The sequence below is a fragment of the Podarcis gaigeae genome (assembly GCF_964106915.1).
Source record: "Podarcis gaigeae genome assembly, chromosome: 3".
NCBI classification, from domain to species: domain Eukaryota; kingdom Metazoa; phylum Chordata; class Lepidosauria; order Squamata; family Lacertidae; genus Podarcis; species Podarcis gaigeae.
In genome coordinates, this window is record NC_139680.1 from 44,600,961 (window position 1) to 44,615,096 (window position 14,136).

The 14,136-nt window shown below is 42.2% G+C and overlaps 1 protein-coding gene across 5 annotated transcripts in view; it reads right to left on the bottom strand.

Moving 5' to 3' along the window:
- Positions 1–7,863, bottom strand: part of EPHA7 (EPH receptor A7) — a 168,125-nt gene extending 160,262 nt beyond the window's left edge. For 3 of the 5 annotated variants that reach the window (XR_014561906.1, XR_014561907.1, XM_083730127.1), the window contains exons 1-2: positions 7,504–7,863; positions 1,841–1,905 (exon numbers count right to left, since the gene is read on the bottom strand). Coding sequence is in view for 2 of the 5 variants with exons in the window: in XM_083730127.1 (XP_083586253.1) it covers positions 1,841–1,905; positions 7,504–7,600 (162 nt within the window). In the remaining 3 variants the exon portion in view is untranslated. Of the gene's footprint in view, positions 1–1,840; positions 1,906–2,549; positions 2,945–7,503 lie in introns of those variants that run through there. The other 2 variants (XM_083730128.1, XM_083730129.1) reach the window with 2 other exon arrangements.
- Between the last annotated feature and the right edge of the window lie 6,273 nt (positions 7,864–14,136).

Genomic DNA, 14,136 nt, shown 5'->3' on the forward strand with positions numbered 1-14,136 from the left:
CACAGTATTGCCAACTGACTGGCAGGCAAATGACTGTCCCGCCCTTATAACCAAAGTTCTTTTTCAATGGGGATGAAGTCTGCAATCTTCAGTGGTACAGCACATGCTTTGTGTACTGAGCAATGGTCTCTTCTCATTTCACTGCTTAGAACAGTACATAACACCAGGTTTGGTATTATGAGGGAAATATGTTATCTGTCATAACTGTGAGAAAGGAAACCATCTGAAGACATTTTCATACTGAAAATTCAAACAAATTATGTATATTGCAAGTGTACATATTTACTTTCTTTCGTTGGTTTGAGTACCAGTAGGTAACTGCAATTACCTTTTCTTAATTTGAAAACTCAATCTAAGCCAGAACTGATGCCTGTATTTAGCTTAAAGTAGGGACATAAGAGACAATCACCTTGAAATAAAATGTTTCAATATATTATATTAATCTCCCAGCTTTAATGTGTATATAAACAACTGAAGAAATGTGCTGATTATCAGAAGTATGCTACTGGTACTTTCTAGAATTACATATAAGAAAACACATTATTGCCTTTTTTGCCATTAATAATGAAGACTTTGTTTTGATTTTCTTTGGTTTCAGAACATGCACTAAGAACACTGAAACTATTTTTTCCTCAAGAGCTGTCAACCTCTCCTTGAAAACGTGTTAAGTTCACTTGACAATGCTTGGACTCTAGTGCATACAGCAAATAAGCATAATAAATGCAGACATTGTGCCTTTTTATTTGCTAGATGACACCAGTATTTTTTTCTTTCTCAGGGGTACAATGCTTTTCTTTTAATCAGTATCTTAAATATGACACTTACAGCATGGACTACCACTGAAGTGTATTCCCATCACCTTTCATCAACATTTTATATCCCCAGCCCCCAAACATGTGACCATGCCTTTATTATCTGAAGGTTGGACTACTGCAGTCTACCTAAAATTGTTCTTTCCAACACGCATATGAAGTTATTATTTGTCTTAAACTTTCAGCTCACATTACATTTCGAAAGCCTTCAAACTTACCTTCACCCTATGTTGGATTGAGTTTACGATCTTGCTTTTTAACTAAGACACTTACAGGTTTTCATTCTTCTTATATACAGGATTTGTTACACTTTTGTATCCCCACTCACAGTTCATGCTCTTTCAGTTCCACATTTCTTTATAAGCTTTGGATTAAAGGATTGATTGCGCAAACCTTTATTCACAGGCACTCAAAGAGACTGTGTGATTTAAGAACTACTCTAAATGGCGGGCAACCCAATCCTCAAAGTGCTGAGGCAGCAGAATCCCTTTTAATTAAATCAAAATTTCATCAGAGGAAAATTATTACGGACGCTTACTTATTTAAACTGCCCATTTGATATAGTTTCTAGGGTGTTTCATTTTTAGAAGAATCTAGATTCCTTCATTCCATCATATTGTTTCTAAAGAGATCTGAGATGGGCGTTTCTCATATGATCAAATGAACGAAAAAAAGAAAGTCTAAATAGGAATGGCTTAATTATATAAGTAATGTCAAACTACATCAGGATATGTTTGTTAAGTAAAGTTCTGAAAATAAGTACATAAAATTTCTGCTTTAATGGCAGAAATTTTTGTATCTTGATCTTTAAGTTCTATAAAAAAAAAATTAAATGCTTGAAATGTTTCTCATGTTTTGAAAACACTCGTATTATTAAATTATAGAACACAGGTTTGAACTATACCTCCTTTCCCAGGAAAAATGTTACACTGACAAACATTTTGGGGAAATGTTTAATTTAAACTGTGTGTGTGCGATTTTTTGGTGCAATTTATTTTCTCTTGTTCTTGTTCTTGTGATATACTTACCCCATTAGGAGGAGAAGAAATCCATTCCAAGTCTGTCTGTTGTGCTTTAGAATCCAACAATATTACTGAAAGAGAAAAAAAAATGTGTTAAAATTATTTTAAGAATCAAGTTTCATTTATTAAATTATCTTTCCCTAAAAAATCAAATCAAAAGACAGAGCAGTTGGATGAACTTCCTCAAATGCAGATGACTAATTTTTCAGGTATAATTTATTAGATAATATAAAACAAAATTCTATCGGGAAATGACAGAAAATACAAAAAAAAAATTAATTTTCATTAAAGTACATTTCTTATGCAACATGCATTTATATACATTAACATTAAGTTACTTTTTAATTTTTTAACTATGTAATAACCTATTGTGATCTGTACTAGTCAAAGATGTATTAGAGAATGTGAGTAACAATAATGTTTATGTGTGTATATAAAACAATATATTATACCGGGATGTCAAAAATAATAAAGCCAGTTAATTTGGAACTTTTCATGATCAAAAATATACATATATCTCAGCTTTACAATAAATTATTAAAATGTGCATATGCATATTGAGATCCAGGAAATATATTTCAAAAAGACGAAGATGAAACTGACAGATGTTGAATGCAATTGGAGTGGGGGGGTTTACCACTTCAGCAAAACAGAAACTACATTTCTGTTTTTTACCTAGAAAATTTGTTATAAATTACAAGTACTGTAAACTTACCTGCTACTTAGAAGTACTGTTATTTTACAGTAGTTTCTGACTCAGTCCAATAAACAAAATAAAAATAGAAAAGGGCTTATACATGGGCAGTGACATAAATTTATTTATAATTTACTGAATATTAGTACTATTGAGTATTATCATAAAGCTTTACTGACACATTAGTGCATTTAGTTCCACCACCTCTTAAAACTGTTGGTCAGTATTTAAACTGCAAATAATGAAATATTATTTCAAATAGCATCATTCTGCTAACTGCAGATACAAACTTGGTGGTTTTTTTTCTTTTTTACATTGACATGCTTTAGTCAAGAGTACATTTTACTAATAGACTGTTAACAAAAGCACCTTTCAGTTTAAAATAACCAATTAATATAAATCAATATACAGCCTGCAGTTCTCTACACAGTTAATTAGCAGTAAATTATATTGAAATCCCTGCCCCAGTGTGTAGCTGGCTGCAGTCTTAGATTTAAAAGTACTTCTTGCCACGAGTACCTTTTGAAATCTATCCATGCACGCTGACATATTTTGAGAAATAAGCAAAAATATTTCTCAATAGAACTTTAAAATAGAACTTTGTGGAATATATTCAGGCATCGTCTGATTTTGTAATCCAGTGTTAACCATGTGTAATGGGAGTAATCACTATTGATTTTAATTCAAATTACTTCCAACCAAAGAGAAATGCAGCCTTCCAACCTGATCATTTATGCTCACAAATGTGAGAGTCCCACTTAGGTGCTTACTCTCAAATAAATATGCACCAAGGGTTGCGGCCCTACACTTAAGTATATTGTGGAAAGCATATTGTTTTAAAGAATCTTTTTGTATCCTTACATCGTGCCTTCTCAATGAAGTTCAGGCCCTACTCAAACTTTAAATAGCTTCACTTTTCATTTAATTATTTATTTAATTAAGCCAGGTATCTAAGGGACTTCAGCTATTAATGGTCTCTAACTAGGAGTTAATAGAGTTCTGTGTATTGCTGTTGCTAATTAAAGACCATGCTGATAAGCTTAGCTAAAAAAAAAGTCATAGTGCAGGTTTAACCCTCCATGTCTCCATCAGTACATCTATTGAAAACAGGTTGTAATTCTTTAATTGCACTAAACATTCCCAGTGGTACTCAAACAACCTAAACATGTATTGTACACAAAATTATAGTGAAAGGGGTATCTCTCTTCTGTGTCTTGAGTACACAGAATACAAGTTTTAAAGTGCTTAGTGTGCGTTAACTTGATTTTTCAAAGTTATGAGAATAATCCTATTTTATGATACTGACTTTTAAAGAAACAACAACTTTTTGGGGAGAGAAAAAAGAAATACTTTCACAGGTGCTGAGGGACCCTTTATTCAAGTTTCACAAGCAAACTTTCCTTAAGTTCTGCCAAGTGCTCAAAACAGAGGTTTTTATTTTCCAAAGAAACAAGTCCCTCCAACAAACCAACCAACTCAAACCAGGTCAATAACAACAGAAAATGAAATACATTTTAGATGCTGTTAGAGAAAGGCCTCTAATGAAATCTGTAGCCCACACATCGGCCAATTCCAGCTTTGCGGCAGTAGATCCTCCACTGATCAACAGCTCAAAAATAAAGGACAGCCAGTGTAACTTGCCAGATAGAAAACTATTTCATGAACAGTGGTGCTACTATATAAAACTAGCTGTACCTTATGGAGCCACTTGGGGGGGGGGTCAATTGTAACCTTTGGTACCCATAAAGCAGAGCTTTCCAAACTTTTTGTGTTGGTGACACACTTTTTAGACATGCAGCATTTCGTGACACAGTAATTCAGTTTTATTAGCAAACCGGAGGTTAAACAAACCCCTCAAAAGAGCATGGGGAGCGTTTGCATGACACACCTACACACTGCACCCAACACAATTATATGTCGCAACACACAGCATGGAAAGCTCTGCCATAAAGGTATATAGTTTTTGCATGTTATTTTATTTTGCCATTTTCTGAAGTTCGTCTCCCCTCTCTGGCAACCAGATACAGTACACTGAAGTGAGTGCCAAAGAAATTACTCAACACATTTTCACACCTGATAGCTATTCTCTGAATGGTTGATCAACTCATCCCCCCAGCTTACAAAATAAAATAAAAATATATCCCCACCCCACTGCTGTTCAGTTTAGGACACAAGCCTGACTGGGAGCTATACCGTCTGGTTTGGATCGATCCTTGGCCCTATGGATGTCACACACTGTGATCAGGAGGATCACTGTGATCAGGTATGTCAGGGGAAAAGGAAAGAAGTCTTGGGACACCTTCAATAGTGCATATCTATTAAACATTTTTAAGGTGTCCCAATACTTTTTTGTTCTCACCAGTGACCAGTGCATCCTGCCCTGACCCTGAATGTGCCAGAAGACTCCTTCCTGCAATCTCCTTTAACCATCTAACCAAGAGCCCCTTTGGCATTGCCAGCGGGGAATGTGCCTCACTTTGCACATGCCCAGAGGCACTTGATTTTACTACTTTTCCCGCACCAGGCCTGGAAAACAGCAGAAGCCTTTACTCAGAAGTAAGCCCCATCTAGTTCAGTGCAGCTTAGCCTCGAGTAACAAGCGCAGCCGAAGCCTCAGAGCAAAACAAGCCCCGAGAACAAGCGAGTTCTGTTTTGGAACTTAGTCCGGGGAACTCGTCTGGCCCGGAGGAAGGAAAAGGGAAGCGGAGCATCTCCTCGGGGCTCCAGCCTTCCCTCAGGCGTCTGAAAAAGAAGAGGCAGCTCTGCTCCGAACACCCAGGAGAATGCCGCCTCCCTCCCTCCCGGGCTCAGGAGGCGAGCAAGACTTGTGCCTTCGCCCTTCGCGCCTCGCGCAGCCGTCCCCGTTCAGCTAATGAAGTGACGCGGCGGGGGCAGCCCGTTCCCGCGCATCTCCTCCTCCTCAGCCTCAGCAAGCGCCTCCGCAAGCGCCCCCTTTAGCCTTTTACGCGGAGTTCCCCGACCGGCACCCGGGCTGAGCCGGCGGGATTTGTTTCCAGGGAGCGGAGAAGAAATCCCCGTCCGCTGGCCGAGATGGAGGCTGGCGACCCTGGCTCTCCCTCCCTAATCTCAATAGCCACTGAACCCGAGTCCCCCTTGCAAACGAACGTCAGGAAGTCGTGGGGCTGGGTGCCTTTCCTCCTCTTCCCCACAGGCTTGTTTTCCTCTTGCCCCCCCCAAAGCCCACGAGGGCCCCCCTTCTTTTAAAGGTGGCTTTCATACACACCACCGTGAGCGATGGAATCTGTTTTTTGTTTTTTTAGTGGCCGTCGATTCCCGCCCCCCCCCCCGGTCTCTCCGGACCAGAAGGGGGACTGAGCAGGGTCTCCAAAGTTGGAGAGTTTTGCGAGGCTGCCCTAGGTGAACTCCAGAGATCACACCACACACACACACACACACACACACACACACACGAGTTGGGTTTTTTCTCTCCCCCCCCCTCCCCCTCCAGTCAATTCACAAGTCATAGACACAACGGGGTGGCTGAAGTGACACCGGCTTCGGTCTGTCCGGTCTCCCTCCCTCCGCCCCTCCAATAGGGCACCGCGTGAGGAGATGCGGGCTTCTTTCCCACCCCAGATGCCGCCCTCCCGAGAGCCGGGGCACCGCTGCCCGCCGCCTCCCCTCCCCTCCTCATCCTTTCGCCAGGTTTCCCTCGGCGTTTTCCGCCTTCCGGATAAACTTTCCACAGCCTGCCGAGCGAGAGCGCCTGCTTTCGCCCTCTCTCCGCCTGCCTAGGTCCAGGGCACGTTTCCACCGAGGAGAGGAGGACCCGTCCTTCCTAGCTCCGACTATAGGCTAAGCCATGCATTTTACCTCATGCCTATAACCTCAAAAAGCGAGAATGTATGGAGTGGGGGGGGGGTCCTCTCCCCCGGCCCACAAAGACATTATATCCCCTCGAACATATATGTTCACAGCACCTCACATTTCCCTCAAGGCAAGGCAAGAGGTGTATTTTACATCTCGTGGAGAACCGTTTCCTTTCGCAAGTCTTTTGTAAACGACGGAGGAGGTTTTCGAAGCCCCCGGTTGCCATTCAAGAGGGAAGACGCCGAGGAAATAGATTAGCTCCCTGCCATACACTGAAGCAGCCTATGGATTATGCACAACAGAGGGCGCGGGTGGGGGGGGGGAAGGCAAAGCATATCTCGTGAAAATGTGCATACAGCTAATACACACGCGCACGGAGACTGCATATGTGCTGCAAATAGTTCTACATGAGGCTGCTGCTGCTCCGCCTGCTCCCTCTCCTTCCTCTCGGACTGAACGCCGCCGCTCCGAGAGCTGCAGATCCCGCTATCAATACGAAGCGGGCAAGTCAGACTTTCGGATGAGCTGCTCTAGGTGACACGGGCGACTCCAAAGAAGCGCCTTCGCTCCCCACCCCAAGGGATCGCATCCTCCGTCCCCAAACTCCCCTGCAGTCATGGAGTAGCTTCATTCCTCCACAAACTCCGGCGGGGAGGTGGGGGTGGGCGGAATCTTTTCCTATTTTATTATGTCGGTGGTGGGGCATCGAAGCGGGGTAGAATTGCTATCAGCCACGTTTTAAGTTGCCACCTAATCGCGATAGAAGAAACTCCCCAGCGGTCCTACCGATATGCGCCCCCACCCCCTCGCCAGCCCTGCACAGCCCTGAAACCATCCCAGGGCTTTGCATCACGTGCACACCTTACAGACCTAAATCCTGATAGGAAACGCGCCGTTCTTTACAGGCAACGCAGACACAATCGGGGTGCAATGGGGATCCATTATCTATGAATGAGGTGCTCGCTCCCTTGCCTAGGACTCGGCGCGGGGCTGCGGGTGCCCAGCGCTGCCCCTTTCATCTCTGCTGGGCTCGAGAGGGAGAGGGGAGAAGGGGCTGCATGCAGTTGCAATCTCGGGGAGCAAGAATAAACACTCCAGGAAGCCCTTGCAACGAGATAAACTTTTGTTTTCGGCATCGCCTTACCTTCTTTCGCAGCCTGTGCCTCCCCCGTGTGTGCAAAGCGAAGCAGCCAGACGCAACACAAAATAATCCATGAAGGGAGCCTACTTTGAAAAACCATGGTGCATGAGGTGTTTAAAATATATCTAATTACATATATATTCGAGAGAGAGACTGTGCGCTGGTTGCTGTTGCTCCCGCTGCTGCCACTCGGTGGGGATTAAAGAGCTTGTTCTGTAACGTGTTTTATTTCGCAGCGCTCTTGCCCAGAGCTCGCTCTCTCCCCGGCTGCCTTCTTCCCCTTGCCCTACTCGCTTTCCCTCTCCGTATTTGCTGCCTGCGAGTCTCCGACTGCAGACCGGCCGCTCGCACCACACTCCAATAATATCAATAGGCGCGGGGGGGGGGTGGGAGGAGGAGGAGGAGGAAAGGGGGCCGGGCCAAAGCCGGGGAGAAGAGCCCGTCCTTCAGAATGACTGGCAGGAGAGCCCAGCCTACGAGAAAGCCGGATTCCGGGTTCTGGAGGCACGGCTGGGCAATGAGTCGCTCGGACGGCGGAGGCGGAGCGAGGCGTCTCAGCCAGTCAGCGGCGGAAGGTGTCAGGTTGCAGCTAGTCCCGGATTCCCCTTCTGGTGCTCGTATTCTTAGCGCTCGCTGGCGGGAGGCGGGCGTGGGTCTGTCTGAGGGTCAAGCTGCACATTTAAGTTAAGCGGACTTTAAAAGTGCGAGGCTGGCGCTGGCACTTTTTTTTAAAAAAAGGACTAGCAGCTGATGAGCAGCTGTTGCAAGGGAGGAGATCAAACTGCAAGGAGCAGCCTCCCCATCTCCCCTTCCCCTTGCTTTGCGCTTGCAGCAGAGTTGGAAAGGAGACCAGGCAGAAAGCGGAGCGCCTCCTCCTCTGAACTCCGCCGCTTTGGCTGGGGTGCAGTGACATCCCGAGCTCCTCGTTCTTCCTCATCCCCTCTGGGCACTGTGGCAGGGAGAACTGGGCCTAGAAACAAAATGCAACCAGTCACCTCTGCCAGCCCCGCTCCCTTCCCCTCCAGGAGGTGCCCCAGGCAGGGTTGGGCGTGGAAAGAGCAGCCAGCTGAACCTGTGGCTGGCTCACCTGCACTCTTGGTGGTGCAGTGATTGGGTCCCCAAAGGCCCAACCTTCCCTGCGAATGGGAGGATGAATTGACTACTCTTATAAAGGGCCATCTTATTTTCTTGGCTGCCTCCCTCTGCGTGGCCTTAATGGCCACACAAAAGTTGAGGGAGCAGGCAGAGATGGTGGCTGGTCCTCCAGTGAGCACCCACTGTGTCCTTGTGCTCCCTTGTTCCTCTCTGAGTGGCCCTGCCGGTCCCAATCCTTCCTGTTGCTGCAGTAGCAGCAGCCAGTCCAAACTTGCAAGGGTGAATGGGCAGGTTCAGAGCAAGAGGGCGGCTGAATAATCACGGGCAGCAGCAGCCAGCACTTGTCCAATCCTTGCTACTGAGAAACAGAAAATGAGCAGTTGTGGAGACAGGAGCTGCTTCTGCCAGAAATAGCCACAACCTCCTGTCGCACTGAAGCACAGAAGGAAAGATAAGGTTCACTCTCCACCACTGTGCTGCCCAGAGGAAGGCTTGGAGAGGGTGTGTGAACTGGCAGAGGTGGCTGCTTACATTTTCTCTCTAGGCAGCACCATGGGCCAGGTTTGTGCTGACAGGTTCTCCAAAGAGAGCAGCGGTAAGAGCAGCCTCCAGTTTCTCTACCTTGAATGCTTCCCCAGCAGACTTCAGAGGAGGAGATGCCTTGTCGGTAGGAGTGGGTGTTCCTGACAGTAGGGAATCTCTCTTCCTCCTTTCCAGCTTCTGTTGCAGGTCAGGAGGAGGGAAGCCAGGTTGCCGTTGCTGCTTAATCTTCACTCCTTGCCAGCAACACCTGCTGATGGGCTGCTTTTCCTTCAAAGTAAAAGTGGCAATGTTAAGCATGTTTTCTAAAAAGCATGCACACTATAATGCAATGTGTGTTGTTTGCTGCTGTAGCAGCAGACATGGAAGGACTTTCCCCAGCAAATAATAGACACAATCTGGTGTTCAATTTTTTTTAAGCTGATAGAGCGAGATTTGAGAGGATTTTGTTCCCAAGTTAAAGCAACTGAAACGGCTTTAAATAAAGTTCCTTGAATTATCTAGAAAACAAATTACATAAGCAAACTCTTGTAGCATACCCTAACTCTCCCTATCTCGCCACTTTCCTGAACTTTCCCAAGAAGAACTCTCCACTCCCTTCAATTTCAGCTTCTCAAAAAAAGAAAAGGGAAAAAAAAGATTATTTATATTGTTTGATATGTGGATTTGGCTCAATTTAAGACTTTTATGTGGATCTGGGTCAAACTCACAGCTTTGAAACTAGTGGATGTGTACAGTACTATGTGCATATAGTTTAAAAAAAGAATCACCAGTTTTTCTAATTTTAGCCTTTGCAGATTGCAGTGTCCTTTTTGGCATACAGAATAAAAGAACAAGAACATACAAATGAAATATTCTGGTGTGTGTGTTTTTTTCTTTTTTTAAAAAGTGATAAGAAAAAACTATGTAACACGATACCGCATCCGTTTGATCTGCTGGCTAAAAACATCTGCAATAAAACATTTGGTTTTGTTTCTGAAGCAGCCATTGCAAATATAAAACAACCTCTTTTGATTGTATGTAATTCAAAACCTTTGTATACTTTGCAATTCTTTAAAAAGTAAAATTATTAACATTGGCAACCTTTTCAGTTTTATTACGTTGCCCCTTTACGCCTTTCCACAGCAGTTATGAAGAAACCAGTCAGACAACATAAATCTACTTGCTGTTTGGCTCACCACCCCCTAACACACAACCAGAAACAAGAACTAATCGGATAAAAGTAATTTCGTTGTTTACAAAGGAAAATAAAGTTGTCAGTTTTTAAAAGTTCACCCCAGTGATGAAAAGCATGCTTACTCTGCAAAATCTGATTGTATTGGGGATCTTAGCAGTGCCCTTTGTAGGAATGGAATACATAACAAAATTAATTATTATTTTTGTCAAGAATTGCAAAAAGTTAAAGAATAGTTGTTTTCTACTTTGGAAAAAAGTTTGAAACCAGAGATGATTATATGTAACTGAAATGTGAAACTTAGTAATGAATTACTAGTAATGATTTTTAGAAGAAATATGTTTCTACATTTAAAAAGGATTTATTGTTGCATTTTGCTATGAAACCCAACCTTCAGTCTATGCCCTTTTAAAAGATACTAAATGGCATACATGTTTATATATTTGAAACAAATGTAGTCAACTTGTGTAAACTAGAATTGCAGTTTTCTCTAACTGTAATATACCTTCACATTGAGGCTGGAGAAGTAAACAATTATTGGTATATAGACAATGTTAGCCATACTTAGAGTAGACCCATTGAAATTAATGGGCATCAGTAACAGCCTTTAGTGGGATACAACCATAGGCTGCATTTTTACTATTATACACAGGCATACTAGAAATATGCCTTTTAGTGTGTATAGGATATAACAATATAAAATACAATCCAGTCACTTTTAAGTCCACATGCTTAACTCTCCCACTGAATTCAATGGGACTTAAATGTGCTTACTTATATAACTGTTTACAGATTTCAAACAAAATCTCCATTTACAAACTGTTCAATTACTGCAGTTATGTTTAAATTAATACAAATAGAAAGTTCAAAGTGTTGTACCTGCCTTATAGCTTCTGGATATCTTAAGACACATTAAGAATACTATAAATACTTTCTCCCATTAAATTGGAGACTACATATGTTGAAATAGGATAGCACAAGCAGAATCACAGGCACGAGTAGAATTACTGCTTTATATTGCTCTTTATCTCCTCTGTGTGTGCATATGTATTTGTGGAGGAGAAAAAACAACACTGAACTGTCCTAATCCCTGCCCTAACTAAGCATTCTTATCAGGAAGTAATTCCCATTGTAATCAATATTTTTTACTTCTGAGTGAGCATGGTTAGGGTTTAAGTGTAAATTGGGTGTGGAACCTCAGGTCCAATACAACTCTCCAGACTTATCTGTCTGGACTTTGGACCTTCCCCTTCCTCCAGGCTACATCACTTACTGGCCTGTTCTATGCCTTCCTTGAGTGGTTTTGATTGGCGTGTGTTCTTGAACTGTGACAATGCTTTTGGCTTGCCCTGGTACAGAGGACTTATGTGTTTAGAATCATCTGACTTTTGCACAATTGGAATGTAGCCTATGGTACAAAGGTAAAGAGTCACACTTGTTGCTCCACCCACTTTACCTCTGGTCCCACCCACCATCAGCATGTATCCCCAGATATATTCTCACGAGACAACAGGGCCCTTGGGCTGAAAGGAGTCCTGGGGCAAGTAATTTTGCACAATTTAAGGCACCATTTTGTTATTCTACATCCTTTTCATAGTATGTTTGGTATTATTGTAGCAGTGACTCTAACATTGGCGGGAGAAGCACCTAGTCCTAAAGAGGGGAATGAATCTTAGGGGTGGGCAATATGTGGTTTTCAACATCGTGATGTATCGCCAGCTAAACATTGTGATATATTGATACAGTATATCAAGATGTCTGAAATAAGAATTGAACAATGTAAAGGCAAACAGTAGGACTGGGCAATACAGTGGTACCTCGGGTTAAGAACTTAATTCATTCTGAAGGTCCGTTCTTAACCTGAAACTGTTCTTAACCTGAGGTACCACTTTAGCTAATGGGGCCTTCTGCTGCTGCCACCGCACAATTTCTGTTCTCATCCTGAAGCAAAGTTCTTAACCTTAGGTACTATTTCTGGGTTAGTGGAGTCTGTAACCTGAAGCATCTGTAACCTGAAGAGTCTGTAACCCAAGGTACCACAGTATCTGGTTTTCAACATTGTGATGTATCGCCAGCTAAACATCATGATATACCAATATATCAGTGTCTGAAATAAGGATGAAGCTATGTAGTGGCCTTGGCTGGCTTCACGGTTTTCCTCATGTTGTCATTGTTGCATAGCATACACACACATCATGATTCATGATATATTGCCAGGTCAAAAATTATTAAACCAGTATCACGATATGAACTTCAAACTGGTTTTGGACAATATATTGATATATCCCCTAGAAAGGATCTTACAGCAGGTAGAGCTAGATACACTTTCTACTAAGCAGCAGAGACTGGTTTCCTTGGTGCATCAGATAAACTTAGAAGGAGCCTGAGTTCAGGACAGTTTGAGAAACACTGTTTGATCAAGTATAACTTCCTATAACAGCAATGAAACTTCACTAGATTCATTCCCTATGATGCTGTGCATTATTCTAATAAAGCTCCATTCCGATCGTCAATTTGCCGACCATACAGCAAGCCACAGCCCCATTGATTTTAATTAGCTGTGCACTTCACTCATGATTAGTAGTGGGTTGCTGTCCTTAGCAATGTCACTCACCCAAAATATATAAAATGAAAGAAGGGGACAGAATAAAAACTTGCTGTTACTGGAGCTGCACCAACGATGTACCACAGCGATCCCAGTGCTGTATAGAATTTCTGTACATATCATGGAAATTGCTTTAATTTTAAGAGCCTGACAGAGGTAAGCACTTTTTCCAAAGATTTATTTAATACGTATACCTTGTTCCTAGTTATCTGCTACTTAGGTTACTGACCAAGTCTACATTGGCTTCAATTCATCAGGTCTTCAGCATCAAAGACTTTCACCCTGTTCACTGCTCCTCTGGTAGGGATAAACATTCTAGGTGCTGTTATAGGTACAACAAAATGTTGCACAAGTAACATTAACGTGCCTAAAGCTGTAATACCCTATAACTTTTTTATTATGTTGGAGTTAATTACACCAAAGATAGTGGGGCCTACTTCACAGAAAACATGCAAAGGATTGGTGTGCACCTTTCTTTGAGTAGAATCATAAAAATATGTTTTGATATGAAGGTAAACACCAGTGAAAATTGGTAATACTGGGGTGATGATATATACAATGTGTAGCCAAAAGATCAATGTGTTTTGTCATTATTTTTAGATGCATTGTGATTTGTCATTGCATTGCTTTAAGGCTGATGTGGTTGCTGCCCTGAGATTTTTTTGGGGGAAGAATGAGGTACATTTAATAAATCATTTACATTCAGCTTCTATAAAACCGAAGAGCCCTGAATCTTAAAGATATTTTTTCCTATTTCTCTTTTTGTTTTCAAACTTATAAAACACATCAAACGTATAAAATAGCATCTAATTAATTCTGGTTTTGGCATATCTACATTCCCTACTGGGATACACACCTAATTTGAAATCTTCTTTGATTTTTACTGACCGTGCTGTTTTCTTTTCCAGTACCTTTTGGTAATATTTCTTAACACTTTTTGTTTGTTCTGCAGTGGTACGTTATAGAATCTACCCTGACTCATCCTGCTGGGTAGGTGCTATTTACCTTCTGTGAAGAAGAACAGATAGAAAAAAGAAAGAAAATGTTACTTACAAGTAAACTCAAACACCTATGGGGAATAAACCATAACCATCAATTTCCCCATAAAATTCCATGCCAAAAAGCCACTGGAGGCTCCATACAACTCAGTAGGTTACAGCTCAAAAACCATCAAATTAAAAGTTTAACCGCAACAATAAAATCAGAAGGCTGCTTTCTGAAA